Here is a 23,477-nt window from a genome sequence, read left to right on the forward strand (position 1 = left end):
ATAAGTTGGTAAAAACACTTTTACCATCATCTAATATATGATGGAAAGCAGTCATCATCTATTGTTGAAGATAAGCATCCCCGGTAATGTAAATTCTGGATATACACTCTCAAGAAACTTTTACACAAATGCAGCAGGCTGCATAAAAAATTATTCATTTCAGCATTGCAATGACAAGGTAAATCCCCAAATTTCAAGAATGGCACAGATAAACGGTGATATAGTTGTGCAATAGAATACTTAACAACAATGAAAATGAAAGAACTATACCTCCATACAACAATGTGAGTGAATGTTACAAACAATGCTAAGAAAGAAAAAGAAAATACAAATGAATGCATATGGCATGATTACATTCATGTACAGTAAAAACCAAGCAAACTATATTTTGTAGAGATTCAAAAAATAGATGATAAAAATGTAAAGAAAAGGAAGTGATGATCACAGAAATCAAGACAGTAGTAACCCCAGGGACAAGGAAGGGAAAAGTGATTTGGAAAAGGTCAAATGGTTTTATGGGATGTTGGAAATGGTCTATTTCTTGACTTGCAATATGGTTATATAGGTGTTTACTTTTATAATTGATTATTATACTGCATATTTTATGCTATATTCACTTTATATAATGTGTGCTATTTCATAACTTAAAATGGTTTAACAAAAAAAGAAGGAAATTGATTAGAAAGAAGGCAAGAATGAAAGAAGAAATACCTGTCAGCAAGCTACTATAGCTGACACACAAAAACGATGATTTGGATTAGAGTGGTGATAGCAGAAATAGTAAAAATAATTAATTAATTCAAGATGAGTTAGAATGAAAAGAACTTGTCGATGTATTGAACTTTAGAGAGGAAGGAAAGGGGAGATGAAGGATGGCTTCCAGGCTTTATTATTTTGCTTTATTTATTTTTAAAAGATTTTTTATGTGGATCATTTTTTAAAAGGATTTATTGAATTTGTTACAATATTGTTTCTGTTTTATGTTTTGGTTTTTTGGCTGTGAGGCATGTGGAATCTTAGTTCCCCGACCAGGTATCAAACTTTCACCCCCTGCACTGGAAGGGTAAGTCTTAACCACTGAAACACCAGGGAGGGCCTGGCCTCTAGGTTTTAGACTGGAGTCACTTGGTGCACTTTGATCAAAGTACTGAGAATGAAATGCTGTTGAGGGGCAGGAGGAATGGGAGAAAGTTTTCAAGGACAGTTAGGACAAGGAATCATGAGACCAGTTCTGGATATTAGGTTTAAGATGTAGTGAGTTAAGTGGAGATATCAAATATGCAGTTCAGTATAGGCATCTGTTCTTCACAGGACAAGTCTGGACTGAGATACAAATGAAGGATTTAATGGTATTTCTATGGTATTTCAACGGAGAAGGCAATGGCAAGCCACTCCAGTACTCTTGCCTGGAAAATCCCATGGATGGAGGAGCCTGGTGGGCTGCAGTCCATGGGGTTGCTAGGGGTCGGACACGACTGAGCGACTTCACTTTCACTTTTCACTTTCACACATTGGAGAAGGAAATGGCAACCCACTCCAGTGTTCTTGCCTGGAGAATCCCAGGGACAGGGGAGCCTGGTGGGCTTCCGTCTATGGGGTCACACAGAGTCGGACACAACTGAAGTGACTTAGCAGCAGCTATGGTATTTCAAACTATAAGACTGGATTAGATTACCTAAGAGGAGACAGTGTAGAAACAGAGGCAGGCTGAAGATTGAGCTCTCAGCAAATACAGTACTTTAAGGATGGAGAAGAGAAATTAAGAAGAGAGACTGAGAAGAGGTGAGACAGCAGAAAAACAGAGTTTTAAGAAGGAGGGAGTGACGAACTAACTACACTGGTATTGAGAAGTGGAAGAAAATGAAAACACAAATCCTTTGGATTTAGCAACACGGAGATCATTTGTACCCTTATTCAGGGTAGCTTCAGTAGGATGGTAGAGGCAAAAAACAAATTGCAGCAGGTTGGAGTTTGAACAAAAGTTGAAAGAGTAGAGACAGTATATGTAAACAAATCTTCTGAGGAATCAGATTATGAAGATTAACAGAAATGAGGCAAATGGGACAACACAGAAGCAAGGCATCTCAGTCAATGTTGTTGATAAGAATGACACAATTAGACATTTTTCTGACAATGTCAGATAAAGAACAACAAAGATGACATAAAACACCCAAATTCTCTGAGGAACTAGAATGCTGGTTCCTAGCTTACAAATTCCTTAAGTTTTTAGGAAAGTTAATTCTTTTACAGTCCCTATAAAGTAAGTTTCTACTAAACAAGATGTCCAGACTTGAGTGATTTTTAAAAAACAATAATAAGAAAATTCAGGATTGAGTTGAAAGGAAATCTAAAGATTTTCTTTCTAGCAAAATAAACATAAAAATATGATTTTTTTGTGAATTGTACAAATTGCCTATTCTGATATTTATCATCTCTTTCTCCTAGGAAATCCTTGATAGCTCACTGAAATCTTTCACAAGCATTTTCAAGCAAATGCTTTCAACAGAAGCATCAAATTGTAAGAACTTATAAGACAAATTATAAGAACTATAAGACAAACCAATAAATAATAAAGTAGTAAATAAAAGCATTCAATACATCAAAAGAGAGGCAAATATGTTACACAAAACATTACCTGTTGACTTGATTTCCTGAGTTTTTATATTTGTTGGCAAAAAGGGTGGTCTTAAATTTGAGTTTTGAAAATCACTTTTTTTAGGTTCAGGCATATTTTTGAAGGAGACATATCTGAAAGAAAGAAAATTAATCTAAAATAATCAGAAAACTTATAACTTAAAAAATACATCTGAAGAAATGTGGTCAAGTCCCAGTTACATAGATTTGAATGTTATTGTTTTAATATAGTATAGTACAGTGTAAAAGATTGGGACTGATTAACCAGAAACTGAAAATATTAGTAAGAATGAAATAGAGAAAACTGCTGGTGTTACAGGATTGAGGGCACTCAAGAAACTACTGCTCAAAAGCTATATTGACCCTTTTAGAAAAATACCTTAGAAATGTGTTAAATTAAATATTAGGAACACTGCCAACTCTAGTCAAGCAGTGGGATATAGATTTAGGGTGAGTTCAGGTTCCAGAGCAGTATACCAGATAGGATCACAACATCTATTTACTGTGAACAAAAACTTTTCTCCTCTAAATTCTTTGACTATTTATGGTATCAGTTCAGTTCAGTTCAGTCACTCAGTCGTGTCCAACTCTTTGAGACCCCATGAATCACAGCATGCCAGGCCTCCCTGTCCATCACCAATGCACTGGCCACAGGACTGGAAAAGGTCAGTCTTCATTCCAGTCCCAAAGAAAGGGAATACCAAAGAATGCTCAAACTACCGCACAATTGCTGTCATCTCACACGCTACTAATAAGCAAGGTGACAATATACAACCTTGACGTACACCTTTTCCTATTTGGAACCAGTCTGTTGTTCCATGTCCAGTTCTAACTGTTGCTTCCTGACCTGCATACAGGTTTCTCAAGAGGCAGGTCAGGTGGTCTGGGATTCCCATCTCTTTCAGAATGTTCCACAGTTTATTGTGATCGACACAGTCAAAGGCTTTGGCATAGTCAATGAGGCAGAAATAGATGTTTTTCTGAAACTCTCTTGCTTTCTCCATGATCCAGCGGATGTTGGCAATTTGATCTCTGGTGCCTCTGCCTTTTCTAAAACCTGCTTGAACATCTGGGAGTTCACGGTTTACATGCTGCTGAAGCCTGGCTTAGAGAATTTTGAGCATGACTTTACTAGCATGTGAGATGAGTGCAATTGTGCGGTAGTTTGAGCATTCTTTGGCATTGCCTTTCTTTGGGATTGGAATGAAGACTGACCTCTTCCAGTCCTGTGGCCAGCGCTGAGTTTTCCAAATCTGCTGGCATATTGAGTGCAGCACTTTCATAGCATGAACGCTGGGCTGGAAGAAGCACAGGCTGGAATCAAGATTGCTGGGAGAAATATCAATAACCTCAGATATGCAGATGACACTACCCTTATGGCAGAAAGTGAAGAGGAACTCAAAAGCCTCTTGATGAAAGTGAAAGAGGAGAGTGAAAAGGTTGGCTTGAAGCTCAACATTCAGAAAACAAAGATCATGACATCTGGTCCCATCACTTCATGGGAAATAGATGGAAAAACAGTGGAAGCAGTGTCAGACTTTATTTTTTGGGGCTCCAAAATCACTGCAGATGCTGATTGCAGCCATGAAATTAAAAGACGCTTGCTCCTTGGAAGGAAAGTTATGACCAACCTTGATAGTATATTAAAAAGCAGAGACATTACTTTGCCAACCAAGGTCCGTCTAGTCAAGGCTATGGTTTTTCCCGTGGTCATGTATGGATGTGAGAGTTGGACTGTGAAGAAAGCTGATCGCCGAAGAATTGATGCTTTTGAACTGTGGTGTTGAAGAAGACTCTTGAGAGTCCCTTGGACTGCAAGGAGATCCAACCAGTCCATTCTAAAGGAGATCAATCCTGGGTGTTCATTGGAAGGACTGATGCTGAAGCTGAAACTGCAATACTTTGGCCACCTCATGCGATGAGTTGACTCCCTGGAAAAGACTCTGATGCTGGGAAAGGTTGGGGGCGGGAGGAGAAGAGGATGACGGAGAATGAGATGACTGGATGGCATCACCGACTCTGTGGACATGAGTTTGAGTGTACTCCGGGAGTTGGTGATGGACAGGGAGGCCTGGCGTGCTGTGATTCATGGGGTCGCGGAGAGTCGGACACGACTGAGCGACTGAACTGAACTGAACTGAACGCTACTAAAGTCATGCTCAAAATTCTCCAAGCCAGGCTTCAGCAATATGTGAACCGTGAACTCCCAGATGTTCAAGCAGGTTTTAGAAAAGGCAGAGGCACCAGAGATCAAATTGCCAACATCTGCTGGATCATGGAGAAAGCAAGAGAGTTCCAGAAAAACATCTATTTCTGCTTCATTGACTATGCCAAAGCCTTTGACTGTGTGGATCACAATAAACTGTGGAACATTCTGAAGGAGATGGGAATCCCAGACTACCTGACCTGCCTCTTGAGAAACCTGTATGCAGGTCAGGAAGCAATAGTTAGAACTGGACATGGAAAAACAGACTGGTTCCAAATAGGAAAAGGAGTACGTCAAAGTTGTATATTGTCACCCTGTTTATTTAACTTATATGCAGAGTACATCATGAGGAACGCTGGGCTGGAAGAAGCACAAGCAGGAATCAAGATTGCCGGGAGAAATATCAATAACCTCAGAAATGCAGATGACACCACCCTTATGGTAGAAAGTGAAGAGGAACTCAAAGGCCTCTTGATGAAAGAGGAGAGTGAAAAGTTTGCTTGAAGCTCAACATTCAGAAAACGAAGATCATGGCATCTGGTCCCATCACTTCATGGGAAATAGATGGGGACACAGTGGAAACAGTGTCAGACTTTATTTTTTTGGGCTCTAAAATCATTGCAGATGCTGATTGTAGCCAGGAAATTAAAAGACGCTTACTCCTTGGAAGGAAAGTTATGACCAACCTAGATAGCATATTAAAAAGCAGAGACATTACTTTGCCAACAAAGGCCCGTCTAGTCAAGGTTATGGTTTTTCCAGTGGTCATGTATGGATGTGATAGTTGGACTGTGAAGAAAGCTGATCGCCAAAGAATTGATGCTTTTGAACTGTGGTGTTGGAGAAGACTCTTGAGAGTCCCTTGGACTGCAAGGAGATCCAACCATTCTAAAGGAGGTCAATCCTGGGTGTTCATTGGAAGGACTGATGTGAAAGCTGAAACTCCAATACTTTGGCCACCTCATGCGAGGAGCTGACTCACTGGAGAAGAGTCTGATGCTAGGGGGGATTGGGGGTGGGAGGAGACGGGGACGACAGAGAATGAGATGGCTGGATGGCATCACCGATTTGATGGACATGAGTTTGAGTGAACTCCGGGAGTTGGTGATTTATGGTATGGAATGAAGTTAATACTACCATATAATTCATGGTATTTCTGACCTTTAAATACTATGACTTAGACCTCAGACACTCATCTTTAATTCATATCATCTAGTCCTCCACCTTTAAATATTATCTACAGATTGCTATTCTCTGGATTTTTAGTACAGACCCCAAACTCTTCACTGAATTCCAGATTTATGAATCCAGCTGCTTCATGACTTCTGCAGTTAGATGTATTATGGGAATTTCCAACTTATATTCAAAACCAAATATTTGCTTTCACTTCCTTTGCAATCTGTTTCTCACCCAGGTTTTCTCAATTCCATTCAACCAGAGGGTTAGGCCAAAATTCTGCACTCAAGTTTGTTTCAAAAATTTTATTGGAGTATAGTTGCTTTATGGTTTTGTGTTAGTTTCTATTGTACAACAAAGTGAATCAGCCAAACACATACTTGTGTGTGCGTGCTCAATTGCTTCAGTCACGTCTGACTCTTTGTGACCCCATGGACCATACGTAGCCCACCAGGCTCCTCTGTCCGTGGGATTTTTCCTGACAAGAATACTGGAGTAGGTTGCCATGCCCTCCTCCAAGGGATCTTCCTGACTGAGTGATTGAACCCTTGTCTCCTGTGTCTTCTACATTTCAGGCAGATTCTTTACTACTGAGCCACTGGGGAAGCCCACATATACATATATCCACTCTGTTTTTGGATTTATTTCCCATTTAGGTCACCAAAGACCATTAAATAGAGTTCCGTATGCTATCCAGTATGTTCTCACTAGTTATCTATCCAGTATGTTCTCACTAGTTATCTATATTATACATAGGATCAATAGTGTATATATATCACTCCCAACTTTCAATTCTTCCCACCAGCCCCCATTCCCCCTTGGTATCCATATATTTGTTTTCTACATCTGTGACTCTATTTCTGCTTCATAAATAAGATGAAGAGTTTGATTGAACTCCGGGCTTTGGTGATGGACAGGGAGGCCTGGTGTGCTGTGATTCATGGGGTCGCAAAGAGTTGGACACGACTTAGCGACTGAACTGAACTGAACTGAAGGGAGTTCAAAAAAATAGATAATAATAAAATGTATGAAAATAATGAGGAAATGATGCATTTTCAGTATTTGTTTTAATATGTCAATGAATTTTTAGTTTACATATTTAATTTAAATAATGACTGTATTTAACAATGATCTCACAAAATCCCTGCAAATTCAACTCTCAGCTCTAAGGAATTGGTGGGAGCTGGCTCTATTACAAGTGTTCCCCTAACAGAAGGGAAAAAAAAATAGATTAAAAGAGGGAAGAGGAGGAGATGTGCTGGAGGAAGACCATGCCCACCCCCACGTACAGGTCAGGACAGAAAGAATCAAATTGCTGGCCATACCCTTTTCATTTCAGGTCCTTCAATGTCACTAGACTTACATATGGGGGAGGGAAACCCTTGACTAATATGTAGGATCAAAATACTAAACTGCACAAACTTTTAATAACCAAAAATGGTCAGAATGAAATGGAGAAATATAAAACTGTTTTATATGGTCCTGAGTTGAGAACAGACAATGAAACGGTCAATATTTTATTTTAGATTTTTAAAAAATCTATATTTATAAGTGAAATACTATAATGGTTTTATATTCTCCTGGTCAGACTTGAGGATCAAAGTTGTCTTTATGAGAAGAATTGTAAGTATTTCATCTTTGTCTATGCTCAAAAACCATTTAAATAGTTCTTTGAAGAAACTCACCCTTGACACAACTTCAAGGTGGTGCTTTGGTAAAAGATAGTTTTCTGACAGCTTTCTCAAATTTTTCTAGCTATTGATTTATTTATGTTTTCTTCTTGTTGTTAGTTCTATTTTCACCATTTATAGTTTCCCAGATCATCCATTACCAGACTCATGTTTCAAAGCAGCATGGTTATAAGTGTGCTCAGTTGCGTCAGTCATGTCCGACTCTTTGCATCCAACATGGGCTGTAGCCTGCCAGGCTCCTCTGTCCATGGGATTCTCCAGGCAAGAATACTGGAGTGGGTTGCCATGCCCTCCTCCAGGGGATCTTCTGGACCCAGGAATCAAACCTGTGTCTCCTGCATCTCCTGCATTGCAGGCAGCTTCTTCACCCACTGAGCAATGTACTCACAATTATCTTAATCTCTTCTACATCCATGTTTATAGCTCTTCCTTTCCCATTACTAGTACTGTGCATTTTTGTTGTCTTTTTTTCCTTTCAATTTCTCAAATTGTGGTCATTTTACCATTCTTTGGGGAGGTCTTAAACATGCTAATTTTGCAAAATACTCTTAAAGATTCAAAGTGCTTATGAGAGGAAAGCAAAATTTGGTGGAATTCCTGGGCAATGACAGCTTTATTTACTTATTTATTTATTGGTCCTTTAGTAGATGCGCACTTAATTTATAAAAAAGAAACTGAACTAAGTGCTAGGTACTTGTAAAATTATCTTTACACAAACTCTTTCCTCAATTAATCACGTCATTTTTAGCTTACTGGAAAAGACTCTGATGCTGGGAAAGATTGGGGGCGGGAGGAGAAGGGGATGACAGAATGAGATGGCTGGATGGCATCACCGACTCGATGGACATGAGTGTGGGTGAACTCCAGGAGTTGGTGATGGACAGGGAGGCCTGATGTGCGGTGATTCATGGGGTCGCAAAGAGTCAGACACGACTGAGCGACTGAACTGAACTGAACTGAGTCCCTTATCACGTTCTCTTTCTTACCTAAAATTTTATTATATGGATTAATTTTGTGGACTTAGTTTGCTGCTGCTGCTGCTAAGTCACTTCAGTCGTGTCCAACTCTGTGTGGCCCCATAGACAGAAGCCCACCAGGCTTCCCCTTCCCTGGGATTCTCCAGGCAAGAACACTGGAGTGGGTTGCCATTTCCTTCTCCAATGTGTGAAAGTGAAAAGTGAAAGTGAAGTCACTCAGTCGTGTCCGACCCTTAGCGACCCCAAGGACTGCAGCCTACCAGGCTCCTCCATCCGTGGGATTTTCTAGGCAAGAGTACTGGAGTGGCTTGCCATTGCCTTCTCCGGACTTAGTTTAGGTATAACTAAATTATAAATCCTGCTACCTAGAAGCAGGTAGACTTATAGGATAGATAAAATAGCTATAAAATAGGTTCCTTCTAAGCTCAGGGGCACCTGGATAAGAATACTAGTCACTGAGGAATGAGCCACAATTTTACCACTCAGTTTAAGAGAAGTAACAAGTTTCTGTCATTCTATCACAAGCTCCTTCCCTCCAAGTAGGTGTGAAGAGCTGTGAAAAGTCAGAAATTTGACCCTGCTTACAAAGTAACAAGTTGGCCTGATACAATTTCATCTCTTTTGGAAGACATGAGACTCCTGGATCAGAGACAAAGGACTATTTATCACACACAGCAATAGGAGTGGTATGCTGCTGCTGCTGCTGCTAAGTCACCTCAGTCATGTCCGACTCTGTGCGACCCCATAGACAGCAGCCTACCAGGCTCCCCTGTCCCTGGGATTCTCCAGGCAAGAACACTGGAGTGGGTTGCCATATCCTTCTCCAACGTGTGAAGTGAAAAGTGAAAGTGAAGTCTCTCAGTCATGTCCGACTCATAGCGATCCCATGGACTGCAGCCTACCAGGCTCCTCCATCCATGGGATTGTACTGCATTAATTCTCTGAGCCCCAGTTCCACAGGGCAATAAGCAGAAGACATCAGCATGCACACTGGGTTATGTTACGGGAATGGAACCCTGAGTTTGGGGAACCCAGATCTTTATAATGGGCAGTAATATTCCTGCTCTTGCTCAGAGGAGGGCACTTTCTTTGTCTTCCAAGGCTGTCTGCTATACAAATGTCCTAGAAAAGATAGGAACAAAGGCAGCCAGTGCTTTTGCTCACAAATGTACAGAAATACAAGACACCTATGGAGAGTTCTCCCAAGAGTAGAAAGAAGGAACGGAGGGGATAAGAGTCTAGGAATAAAACTTGTGTTCCTAGTACCGTGTTCTCAAAAAATACGAGGAATTGGACTTGGAGTTATAAATTTGGTAGGTGACTTCACTAGCATAAAATTATAAATCTGCTTTTTGAAGTTGTATTGGTTTGGGGCTATGTGGACTTTTAAAAGAGTCAACCCTTCCCCTCCTCCCTTTTGTCTTATAGTTAGAAAAATCCCCTATGAAATTATATCCTGTTGCAGTTGAGTTAGAGGGAACAGGGAAAGGCACAGGTAAAGGCCTTGATTTGTGCTGTATGGGCTGGAATTAAAGGAAGGCTGTTGCATGGGCCTGGAATGGACCATGTGAGTGGCACTGGCACACAAAAGAAAACCAGAGAAAGAAACAATTCAGATGGAAGCATGGTGGTTGCGCTAAGGCTGCCCCTTCTCAACTGGAAATCTCTTAGGGAACACTTGCCTGGTAATTATTGGAATGCTTTATGTTTTTATAGAGCGGCCATTTTGATATGGAAATCCAGTTTCATTCAAGCACCATGGGAAAATTTCAAATACATTTTTGTGTAATAAAGACATTCAGTTTGGATCTTAATTTTATTCATATTTAATTTGCTGCTGCTGCTGCTAAGTCACTTCAGTCATGTTTGACTCTGTGTGACCCCATAGATGGCAGCCCACCAGGCTCCCCTGACCCTGGGATTCTCCAGGCAAGAACACTGGAGTGGGTTGCCATTTCCTTCTCCAATGCATGAAAGTGAAAAGTGAAAGTGAAGTCACTCAGTCATGTCTGATTCTTAGCAACTCCATGGACTGTAGCCTACCAGACTTCTCTGTCCATGGGATTTTCCAGGCAAGAGTACTGGAGTGGGCTGCCATTGCCTTCGTATATTTAATTTAAATTTGGATAAAAATATTTCTCCAAGTAGGTTCCTCAGAGAGAATAAATAAACAGGTTACATTCTAAAGTCTTTCAAGTCCAAAAACTTTTCTGTTTTGTTCTCAAATATAAATGATGATTCACCCAAATAGCAGATTCCTGGATTGCCATTCTGTTTAAAAGTTGGAAAGGTTTTTACTGTTCTACTCCAGTACTCTTGCCTAGAAAATCCCATGGATGGAGGAGCCTGGTGAGCTGCAGTCCGTGGGGTCGCTAAGGGTCAGACACGACTGAGCGACTTCACTTTCACTTTTCAGTTTCACACATTGGAGAAGGAAATGGCAACCCACTCCAGTGTTCTTGCCTGGAGAATCCCAGGGAAGGGGAAGCCTGGTGGGCTTCTGTCTATGGGGTCACACAGAGTCGGACATGACTGAAGTGACTTAGCAGCAGCAGCAGAGATCAAAAATGAAAAAGGTATGCAGTTGGTAGGAGTTACTCTGGTACTGGTGCTCATGATTATGATGGAAGGTTTAGGCTGAGCTGAAATCTGTGTGAATCAGATCTGACATGTTGGCTCATGTAGGAGTGAGGTTTGTGAGCACTGGTAGAGGTTGGTATCCTGTTATAATTAATGGAACTTATAAGACCAGGGGACTTCCTAGATAGCTCAGTGGCAAAGAATCTGCCTGCCAATGTTGGAGCCACAAGAGACACAGGTTCGATCCCTGAGTTGGGAAGATCCCCTGGAGGAGGAAATGGCAACCCACTCCAGTATTCTTGCCTGGAGAATCCCATGGACAGAGGAAACTGATGGGCCACAGTCCATGGTGTCCCTAAGAGTTGGACAAAACTGAGCATAGTGAAAGAAGATCAGTCGTGTCTGACTCTTTGCGACTCCATGGACTATACAGTCCATGGACTTCTCCAGGCCAGAATACTGGAGTGGGAAGGCTTTCCCTTCTCCAGGAGATTGTTCCAACCCAGGGATCAAACCCAGGTCTCCCGTGTACAGGCAGATTCTTTACCAGCTGAGCCACAAAGGAAGCCCACAACTGAGCATACACACACATATGAGACTAGGAGCTGCATCTCCAGATCTGGAGGAATTAAATCTGTGCAATATAGCCAAGGTAATCAGCATATCATTGTTGATATGAGGGGAAAACTTGCCCCCTTATCCTCTGTTATTTCAGTAACCATTCTGTTACGGCTGAAAAAGGACTCGTTGCAAGATACTTGTTTCCTGAAAGAGGCAGTTTTTGGCGATACTGTGAATTCTAAAAGGTTAGGTTCTCTGAGGAGTTCTCATAGTTTTTAATAACCTCTTGTACAAAAAAAATCTTCATGACCCAGATAATCATGAAGGTGTGATCATTCACACTCACCTAGAGCCGGACATCCTGGAATGTGAAGTCAGCTGGGCCTTAGGAAGCATCACTATGATAAAAGCTAGTGGAGGAGATGGATTTCCAGTTGAGCTATTTCAAATCCTAAAAGATGATGCTGTGAAAGTGCTGAACTCAATATGTCAGCAAATTTGGAAAGCCCAGCAGTGGCCACAGGACTGGAAAAGGTCAGCTTTCATTCCAAACCCAAAGAAAGGCAATGCCAAAGAATGCTCAGACTACCACACAATTGCACTCATCTCACATGCTAGTAAAGTAATGCTCAAAATCCTCCAAGCCAGGTTTTAGCAATATGTAAACCGTGAACTTCCAAATGTTCAAGCTGGATTTAGAAAAGACAGAGGAATCAGAGATCAAATTGCCAACATCCGCTGGATCATCGAAAAAGCAAGAGAGTTTCAGAAAAACATCTATTTCTGCTTTATTGACTATGCCAAGGCCTTTGACTGTTGTGGAAAATTGTGGAAAATTCTGAAAGAGATGGGACTACCAGACCACCTGACCTGCCTCTTGAGAAACCTGTATGCAGGTCAGGAAGCAACAGTTAGAACTGGACATGGAACAACAGACTGGTTCCAAATAAGAAAAGGAGTACGTCAAGGCTATATATCATCACCCTGCTTATTTAACTTATATGCAGAGTACATCATGAGGAACGCTGGGCTGGAGGAAGCACAAGCTGGAATCAAGATTGCTGGGAGAAATATCAATAACCTCATATATGCAGATGACACCACCCTTATGACAGAAAGTGAAGAGGAACTCAAAAGCTTCATGATGAAAGTGAAAGAGGAGAGTGAAAAAGTTGGTTTAAAGCTCAACATTCAGAAAACTAAGATCATGGCATCCGGTCCCATCACTTCATGGGAAATAGATGGGGAAACAGTGCCTGACTTTATTTTTCTGGGCTCCAAAATCACTGCAGATGGTGATTGCAGCCATGAAATTAAAAGACGCTTACTTCTTGGGAGGAAAGTTATGACCAACCCAGACAGCATATTAAAAAGCAGAGACATTACTTTGCCAACACAGGTCCGTCTAGTCAAGGCTATGGTTTTTCCAGTGGTCATGTATGGATGTGAGAGTTGGACTATAAAGAAATCTGAGCTGCAAAGAATTGATGCCTGTGAACTGTGATGTTGGAGAAGACTCTTGAGAGTCCCTTGGACTGCAAGGAGATCCAACCAGTCTATCCTAAAGGAGACTAGTCCTGGGTGTTCATTGAAGGGACTGATTTTGAACTGAAACTCCAATACTTTGGCCACCTGATGCAAAGAGCTGACTCATTTGAGAAGACCCTGATGCTGGGAAAGATTAAGGGCAGGAGGAGAAGGGGACAACAGAGGATGAGATCGTTGGATGGCATCACTGACTCGATGGACATGGGTTTGGGTGGACTCCGGGAGTTGGTGATGGACAGGGAGGCCTGGCCGGTTGCGGTTCATGGGGTCGCAAAGAGTCAGACACGACTGAGCGACTGAATTTAACTTTACTACACAATGATATTTCTAGAATCCAAGTTCGCACTTCCCAGTTAAGCCCTTAAGTGGTTCCTCATGGAAGAGATTGTCCAGAGTTCTTCACCTGGCTCATAAAGCCCTTGGTAATCTTTTTAGCCCAATTTCTTACCAATCTGTCTCCAGTCTCTGCCTCATATCCCTTTCAAGTCTAGTAACACTAAAGTTCTTCTGGTTCCTCAAATGAGCTGCACTTTCCTTTACTTCTGCTGAGCCTTTGTCCATGTTATTGTCTTGGCCTGGAATCTCTTTCTTTTAAATGTTGAAGCCTCTTAACTAACTCTCTGGGTCTCACCTGAGGGGCCACCTCCTCTAGAAACTTTTGCTGATTCTCACATTAGGAATCTCTCTATAGCAACTGGTGCTTGCCTGTTCACTTATCTGAATCCCCACTGATGAGGTATTTCACAGTTGCTGTCAGATGCCCAGAGTATAGCAGTCACTCAATCAACACTTGTAGAATAAAGTTAATAAATTAAATTACAGTAGTATGTGATAGCAGCACTACTATTAAAAGTTAAAATGAAGTCATCTGTAAGAATTTTTTATTTGAATTTGGTTTAGGGCCAATCATTCAAGCAAGAGTGACAGCTCAAAATCGCTACATGAGAAAAATTATTTGAAAGGAGGAAAATGTTAGAAGTAGTCTTAGAAGGAAATTTCAGAGCCTAGATATACTGCCAGTTGGGCTTATCTATACATACTGCTGCTGCTGCTAAGTCACTTCAGTCGTGTCCGACTCTGTGTGACCCCATAGACGGAAGCCCACCAGGATCCCTCGTTCCTGGGATTCTCCAGGCAAGAACACTGGAGTGGGTTGCCATTTCCTTCTCCAATGCATGAAAGTGAAAAGTGAAAGTGAAGTCGCTCAGTCGTGTCCGACTCCCAGCGACCCCACGGACTGCAGCCTACCAGGCTCCTCCATCCATGGGATTTTCCAGGCAAGAGTACTGGAGTGGCTTGCCATTGCTAGATCCTCTTAATTTCTTCAACCAAATTTTCTTTCTTTTGGCCTGGGTTACACCCTAATTATGATGTAAATTCTTTTGATTTTCCCGTACTTTTTTTTTTTTTTTTTTGCATGTGTGCTAGTTTTGGTCCTCTGAGCACTGATCAAACAAAATTTACTCAGTCTTTGAATCTTGAAACTATGTGCCAGTTTGTTTTCAAAATTTAGACACTAATTTCAAACTTCAAGTTAGCCAGACTTAAACAATTCAAAGCAACGTTACTCAGCTATTGATATTATCACTAAAGAAAGGATCAATGATGCCTTTATAAACTATAATCTACAGACAGAAAAGGGAAAGCAGTGGTATCATCCTGGAAAATGCTGCCGTAAGACACATTGCACATTATCTTTAAATGTATCTAATGGGTCATTGGCCATATATTATGCTATCACATAATGGCTTACATATATATAATAAAAATTTTAAATATATACAAATATAAAATATTTAAAATTATAATTATATAATACATAATATTGGAGAAGGCAATGGCACCCCACTCCAGTACTCTTGCCTGGAAAATCCCATGGACAGAGGAGCCTGGTAGGCTGCAGTCCATGGGGTCGCTTGGAGTCGGACATGACTGAGCGACTTCACTTTCAGTTTTCACTTTCATACATTGGAGAAGGAAATGGCAACCCACTGTTCTTGCCTGGAGAATCCCAGGGATGGCGGAGCCTGGTGGGCTGCCCTCTATGGGGTCGCACAGAGTCGGACACGACTGATGCGACTTAGCAGCAGCAGCAATACATAATATATAATAAGATATATTATTTTTCCCTTCTCTACATGCACAACTTCTATTTTATGCAGCTTTTTCTATGTATTATTAAAATAGTATATTTTAACATGGATAGATCTATAAATGATTTTGAAGTAAAAGTATTGGCCGTATCTACATAAAAACAAACTAGTAGTGAAAGAAGCTTGTGATAAAGCTAAAGTATATAAACCATTAATATTTATTTGTCCTAGAAACAAACTTATTTTCTGCACAATGGAAACATGTTCTGACACCCTGGTAAATCATAAATAACAAAAATACAGTTGAGTAAGCTGTATTTTGCGGAGAAGGCAATGGCAAGCCACTCCAGTACTCTTGCCTAGAAAACCCCATGGATGGAGGAGCCTGGTGGGCTGCAGTCCGTGGGGTCGCTAAGGGTCGGAGACGACTGAGCGACTTCACTTTCACTTGTCACTTTCACACATTGGAGATGGAAATGGCAACCCACTCCAGTGTTCTTGCCTGGAGAATCCCAGGGACGGGGGAGCCTGGTTGGGCTTCCGTCTATGGGGTCACACAGAGTCGGACACGACTGAAGTGACTTAGCAGCAGCAGCAGCAAGCTGTATTTTGAGTCTAAATGGCCTTGTTTTACTTTATATTCAGACATGTTTGTTCAGCTGTCTTTTAGATACTACCACCTGGGTGCCCCAAAGCTCAGCATTTCTCATTCTAATCTCTTACCCACCCCAATCTGCTTTCCAATCTATGATCTCTACCTAAGTACAAAACAACAAAATACATCTAGTCACCAAGACCAAAGCTGGAAATCAGTCTGTAGAATGTGGTAGCGATAAGAGCATAGGCTATGAAATTTAAATCTAGCTAGTATTTAAATCTAGCTTCTGCCACTTGCTAGCTGTGTGACTCTGGGCAAGTCATTTTAGCTCACCAAGACTTGGGTTTGTCATCTGTGAAACTGCATTTAATACACTGAGTTGTTTTTGCTGTTTAGTTGCCAAGTCATGTCTGACTATTTTGTGACCCTATGGACTATAGCCCGCCAGGCTACTCTTTCAGTGGGATTTCCCAGGCAAGAATACTGGAGTGGGTTGCCATTTCCTTCATCAGGGGATCTTCCCGACCCATGGATCACACCCATGTCTCCTGCATGACAGGTGGATTCTTTACCACTGAGCCACTGGGAAAGCCCACCAGAAAGTTGAGTTACTAAGAATAAAAATAAATGAGGTAACAGCAGTATTGACACTATTGATTCTACATCTTATTATTTCTTGTCTTGGGTCTCCTCCACATTTCTAGTGCCTGGAAAAAGTATACCTCATTACATACATGCATAGTGCCAGTGAAAGACCAGTTATTACATATTCAGGCTACCCCTTGTAAGTACACAGAGAAACTGCCTTACTTAGTTTTCTAGGAATATCTTTTTTTTCAGTATATTGGTTGCCGCTTGAAATAAATCCTGATATTAACTTGGAGTGATATAATAAAGCTCAAGAAGTCTTTCTTTAAACATTTAGAATTATAATTACTGTGTACAATTATCATCTACAATGGTGAAATATTATAATATTTTATAAACTAGTATTCAGAATACTAATCTAGCATACTGTAACTCATAACCATTATGAAATATACCTATGTTGACAAAGCTTACATTTAATATAGATTGTACAATCTAAGTCAATAAAAATAATGCTCTAAAACTTCACACTGAAAGTTTCAGGTAGTTATAATGATAACCTTTTTGGTTTTTTAGTGCCATATGATCTGTCTTTTGTGATCTTTGAGTTTGTCTTAGACATGGAGGTAGCAATATCCTTTTCAAGTTCCAACTGGAAATCAAACGTCAGGGGTATCACTGAAATCTTTTTCTTTACTTGACTCTGAAGGCAGTTTTTCTGCAACAAATCCAAAATATAACACAGTGAAAAAAAAAGAGTACATTTCATATGAGGAAAATCCTGTATGGAAAGGACAAATTTAATCTCACTTTATACATGCACCCTCATGCACAGAATTTATGTGGCAGACAACAATGGAAAAATAATGCAGACTGAAAATTGGAGGGCTTGTGTACAGACTCCTTTCCTATTTATTAAGTGAGGGTGTTTTACTAGATGCTCACGAAGGCTCCCTCTGAAGTTTAGAATTCTAAAGTTCCAAATTTAAGAATGACCTATATATTCAGCAAAGGCAATTATTAATCCGTAGAGTTATTGGAACCATAGCAGGCAGGTCCCTCCAACCCACTTCTCTCCCTGGAGCCATATACATGGTAGAGCCAGAGCCAGAAATTGAGTTAAGAAAGCAATCAAAAGAGAATTCCGTTAAAGTATTTATACAGATGGACTGAAGCGCAAAAAAGGTAAAGCTAATCAAGATTGCTGGGAGAAATATCAATAACCTCAGATATGTGGATGACACCACCCTTATGGCAGAAAGTGAAGAGGAACTAAAAAGCCTCTTGATGAAAGTGAAAGAGGAGAGTGAAAAGGTTGGCTTGAAGCTCAACATTCAGAAAACGAAGATCATGGCATCTGGTCCCATCACTTCATGGGAAATAGATGGGGAAACAGTGGAAACAGTGTCAGACTTTATTTTTTGGGGCTCCAAAATCACTGAAGATGCTGATTGCAGCCAGGAAATTAAAAGACGCTTACTCCTTGGAAGGAAAGTTATGACCAACCTAGACAGCATATTAAAAAGCAGAGACATTACTTGGCCAACCAAGGTCCGTCTAGTCAAGGCTATGGTTTTTCCAGTGGTCATGTATGGATGTGAGAGTTGGACTGTGAAGAAAGCTGATCGCCGAAGAATTGATGCTTTTGAACTGTGGTGTTGGAGAAGACTCTTGAGAGTCCCTTGGACCACAAGGAGATCCAACCAGTCCATTCTAGAGATCAATCCTGGGTGTTCATTGGAAGGACTGATGCTAAAGCTGAAACTCCAATACTTTGGCCACCTCATGCAAAGAGTTGACTCACTGGAAAAGAGCCTGATGCTGGGAAAGGTTGGGGGCGGGAGGAGATGGGGACGACAGAGAATGAGATGGCTGGATGGCATCATCAACTCGATGGACATGAGTTTGAGTGAACTCCGGGAGTTGGTGATGGACAGGGAGGCCTGGCGTGCTGTGATTCATGGGGATGCAAAGAGTCGGACACAACTGAGCGACTGAACTGAACTGAACTGAAAGAGTGAGTTAAGGAGCTGAAAATCTTCTCTAAAATGCTCTCTCAGAGAACTGCACAGAGGAATAAAGAAATAATAACTTGAAAAGGAAATCATAGGATATAAGCACTTCGGTTTCTGCCAGTGAGGGATTAAGTGCTACAGGAATCGTCCTTCTGCTATAAACAACTAGAAAACCAGACAAAGTATATGAAAACAACTATAATCAGGCATTAGGAAACAGGCAGAGTAGGACCATGATCCCTGAGGAAAGAGAAACAAATGAGGTCAGCCCTCCAATAGCCTAGCTTATCCTTGAAGGCCATTTCCAGACTGAGGCACAGGGAGGGGGAACTCAAACCAAACTCTTGTGGCTCTGGTTGATTCTGAGAGACAGACACTGCACTGTCAGACACACTCTTGGGCATTCACCCCAAAGAAATAAAACTTACATTCATTCAAAATCCTGTACATAAATATTCATAGCAGCTTTACTTCAGCTTATTTTTTAGCAGCCTTATTTTTAAAAGCAAAATACTGAAAACAATGAAATACCCTTCAGTGGGTAAGCAATTGAAACTCTGTACATTCATATAATGGAATACTACTCAGCAATAAATTTTACATAATATTTACCATAAAAAAAACGCACTATTACTTCATGCAAAAACTTAATGGACCTCAAGAACATAGTGAAATAGTCAATCTCAAAATTCTACACGCTGAATAATTTCATTTATATAACATTCTCAAGATTACAAAACTATAGATATGAAGAATAGATTAGTCATTGCTGGGGATAGAGACAGAACTGAGATGGGGGAATGGGCTTTCCTGGTGGCTCAGTGCTAAAGAATCTGCCTGCAATGCAGGAGATGCAAAAGACATGGGTTCAGTCTCTAGGTTGGGAAGATCCCCTCCAGGAGGAAATTGCAACCCGTTCCAGTACTCTGGCCTGGAAGATTCCCTGGACAGAGGATCCTGGCAGGCTATAGTCCACAGGGTCACAAAGAGTTGGACACAACTTAGTGACTAAACAATAACAACAAGTTGATCCAAATACAAAGAAGTAACATAAAGGAGTATTTTATAGGATGGAGGTTTAATATGGAACAGATACAAATGAATAAAGGTTAAAAAATGGAGATGATTGGGCAAAGTCTGTAGTCTGGTTAATAGTAATACACCAGTGTCAATGTTGGGTGTGACTCATACTGATTTTGGCTAGTGAACTACAACTATGTAAGATGTTACTTTTGGGGGTCAACTGAGGAGAGGCACAGGGAACTATTTGTACTATTTCTGTAACTTCCTGTGTGTGTGTGTGTTAGTTGCTTAGTCGTGGCCGACTCTTTGCAACCCCATAGGCTGCAGCCCATCAGGCCTCTCCGTCCATGGGATTCTTCAGGCAAGAACACTGGAGTGGATTGCCATTTCCTTCTCTAAAAGGAACTATAAAAAGAAAGAATGTGAGGTTGCTCAGCCGTGTCTGACTCTTTGCAACCCCATGGACTGCAGCCCACCAGGCTCCTCCATCCATGGAATTGAGTCTACTATTATTTCAAAATAAGAAATTTTTAAAAATAAAGAAGCAATTACCAAACTGATTTATATATTGTATTTCATTTTTTTATCAATAGAGATACTTTATCTTCACAAATATATGTGTATGTAAATATGTAGCTGTATATTTATATTCCCCTGTCCCTGGGATTCTCCAGGCAAGAACACTGGAGTGGGTTGCCATTTCCTTCTCCAACGCATGAAAATGAAAAGTGAAAGTGAAGCCACTCAGTCGTGTCCGACTCTCAGCGACCCCATGGATTGCAGCCTACCAGGCTCCTCCATCCATAGGATTTTCCAGGCAAGAGTACTGGAGTGGGGTGCCATTGCCTTCTCCGATAGATATTTGTAAGTAAAGATAAATGTATGTATACAATCATATATTCATATTTGTATATCTTTGTAAGACTACAAAAGATGTAGATGGATAATCCTCAACTGCTAAAAGGAGTTTGCCTCAGAGGAGAGGATTAGTGGGAAGAGGCCAAAAACTATTAATCTTTCTTTATATCATTTTCCTTATATACAATTTTCTTTACATATATCTATATATATTGCTTGTTTCCAAAAATATAACTTGAAAACTAAGAAAATATTTTCTTAATGACTTTATATACTTTTAAAAGAACTTCCAGAGAATTTTCTGTCAGTCACATGAATTAAGCATAGTTACACAAAATGAGAAAATACATGGAAATGCTTTGTGCAAAGGAGGCTCCCAGAAAAGTAAGAATTATTATTACTAATTATAACTTAACCTTTTATGTATAAAGAAATTTTGTGACAAATTTAATAGATTTATCTCTGATTATACTTTTAAAGTAAATTACAATTCATTTAAAATAAAAAATTAAAAAGCAATAAACTTTGGGGTGTCAAAGTCTAACAGGTTTGCTTTAGTTAAGTTACACTTGGCTTGGTATTTCAAAATTTTGATAGCTATAACAGAACAAATGTATTCCATTTTTCCATATTCCTCTACTTTATTTTCTGAATGAAAGGAGATAATTATGAAATATTTAAAAAGCAAATTATTATTAAAACATTCATGCCTTCATTTTCAGGTTTGCAAATATGTTTATTCACTTAAGAGTTTCTCTATGTGCTGTCCTCCTTGATTTCTCAAACTCTGTTGTTCTTTATATATACTTCATTTATCCACATTGTTATATTATCTTACAAGTCTTTTTGTAACCAATTTAAATGACTCACATGTAAAAAATCTGGTGTTTCAGAACTGTTATTTATATCTTATATTTAATAAGAGTCTCACTCTTTTGGGTCTTCCCTGGTGGCTCAGTGGTAAAGAATCCACCTGCAATGCAGGAGACATTGAATCCCTGGGTAGGGAAGATCTTCTGGAGAAGGAAATGGCCACCTACTCCAGTATTCTTGCCTGGGAAATTCTATAGACAGAGGAGGCTGGCAGGCTACAGTCCATAGGGTTCCAAAAGAGTTGGACGTGACTTAGCAGTTGAACAACAAACACTTTTCAGTTTATTTTCTAAGAACTTTATTTCTAACTTGGTAGCTATATCAAATATTTTCTTCCTTTTAATGAACCAACTAAACAAGTTTTTACGTTTAACATAAAAGTAAAAACTATAGTAGTCACATTAAAAAAAACTATTTATTTGTTTATCTGCCCTGGGTCTTAGTCGTGGCATGTGGGGTCTTTAGTTGCGGCACGTGAACACTCAGTTGTAGCATGTGGGATCTAGTTCCCTGATCAGGGATTGAACCCAGGGTCCCTGCATTGGGATCATAGAGTCTTAGTCACTAAACCACCTGGGAAGTCCCAGGAATAGTCACATTTACTATTTGACTGCTTAGGATTAAAAAAAAAAAAAACAGGTTAGATGCATCATAATCAAACATCACAGCTGGCTGCACGTTACCTCGTATATTTAATCAATTCTTTATAGTATTACATAGATGACTCTTTCAACTAATACAATTATTACCTTTTTAAAAATTAATCTGTAGCCCATTCACATTTGAAATGATAACCTTTTAATGATAAAATTTAGTGAATTTTAGCTCGTATTTTACAAACCTTTGCTCTTGTGGCCAAGAGGGTCTTTGCTTGCTCATCAAGAATATCCAACTTCTCTAAGACTCTTTCTGCCATTGTCAGTCAGTAAATTCCTATTTAAAAGGAAGGGGTGGGGGGAGGAATAAATCTCCAAAACAAAATTAAACATATAATTAATTATTTAGGCATAAATTAAAAGACACACCTTTCCAACACTGTTTTAGGTAAAGAAAAGAATACAGTTCTTTTCTAGGTCATGGAACAAATCACAGAATTGTAGAAGTACTCAAATGTTTTAGACAGAAGCTCATATGATCAGAATTCCCAGAAGCATGTGGGCCCCAGGAATTTTTAAAAGCGTTATTAAAGGTGAGTTGAAGAAAGTTTAAGATTACTATGAGAACCAGATGTGACTCATACCTGAAGCAAGGGCATGCAGTTTGATATATATCTTCTTTTTGTCATGATTTAATTTTAATGAAAGTAAATAAGGAGAGCTCACATTTATAGAATTAATTACATTCAAATTAAATTGGTCGATGATCCAAGACGGCTAATACAGCACTTAGCAGGCAATCAGTCACACAGAAGGAGCAGCAGCCAAGCTGGGAAGGGTCTGTTGCCATAATAGTTCATATTTCCAGTTAATTAATTTGCTACAAATCTCATCTGGGCTCAGATGGTCCACATTAGCATTAGGGACTTGAATATTAGCCACTAGAACCTGGTCTAATTTTTTTCCATTTTCAGATGAGAAAATTAAAAGCCACAAAGTACCTTACAATGCAATGCAAATATCTAGGGGCAGAGTGGAGGGAAGGATCAGGAATACCAACCCAAAACTCCCTCTACTTTATTTATTTATTTTAAAAATTTGAGTAGACATTCATGCATTCAACATATTTTTGTTCACTGAATTCAGAATGGGCTCCAGTGACATTTATTTAAATGTCTGTAAAACTTCACAGAAAGTATTGAATTCATCAATATTTCTAGTGAACATCAATGTCTACACTAAGATTCTTTTTAGCTCAAAACTTTTTATGCAGTGTCTCCCATATTGTATATTATTCAGTCAACACCGCACAGAGGCAATAAAGCATGAAAAAACAAGAATTGAGAAGCCTATGCCAAAAGCTCAAATTATTTTGTACTTGGTTTCTTTTAGCTGTCTTTTCTATTTTCTTTCCTATACCATCTATTGTGTTGGTGAATTCCTGATGCTCTGCTGGTATC

General features: G+C 39.9%; 1 protein-coding gene across 1 annotated transcript in view; it reads right to left on the reverse strand.

Annotated features, from left to right (window-relative positions):
• Nucleotides 1–22,346, reverse strand: part of C4H1orf141 (chromosome 4 C1orf141 homolog) — a 41,956-nt gene extending 19,610 nt beyond the window's left edge. The window contains 3 exon segments of the mRNA XM_055403240.2: nucleotides 2,636–2,748; nucleotides 17,213–17,370; nucleotides 22,263–22,346. Of these exon segments, the coding sequence (XP_055259215.2) occupies nucleotides 2,636–2,748; nucleotides 17,213–17,370; nucleotides 22,263–22,337 (346 nt within the window). The 5' untranslated portion in view covers nucleotides 22,338–22,346.
• Between the last annotated feature and the right edge of the window lie 1,131 nt (nucleotides 22,347–23,477).

The sequence above is a fragment of the Moschus berezovskii genome, chromosome 4 (genome assembly GCF_049115385.1).
Source record: "Moschus berezovskii isolate FMDL1 chromosome 4, NW_MosBer_1.0, whole genome shotgun sequence".
NCBI lineage: Eukaryota > Metazoa > Chordata > Mammalia > Artiodactyla > Moschidae > Moschus > Moschus berezovskii.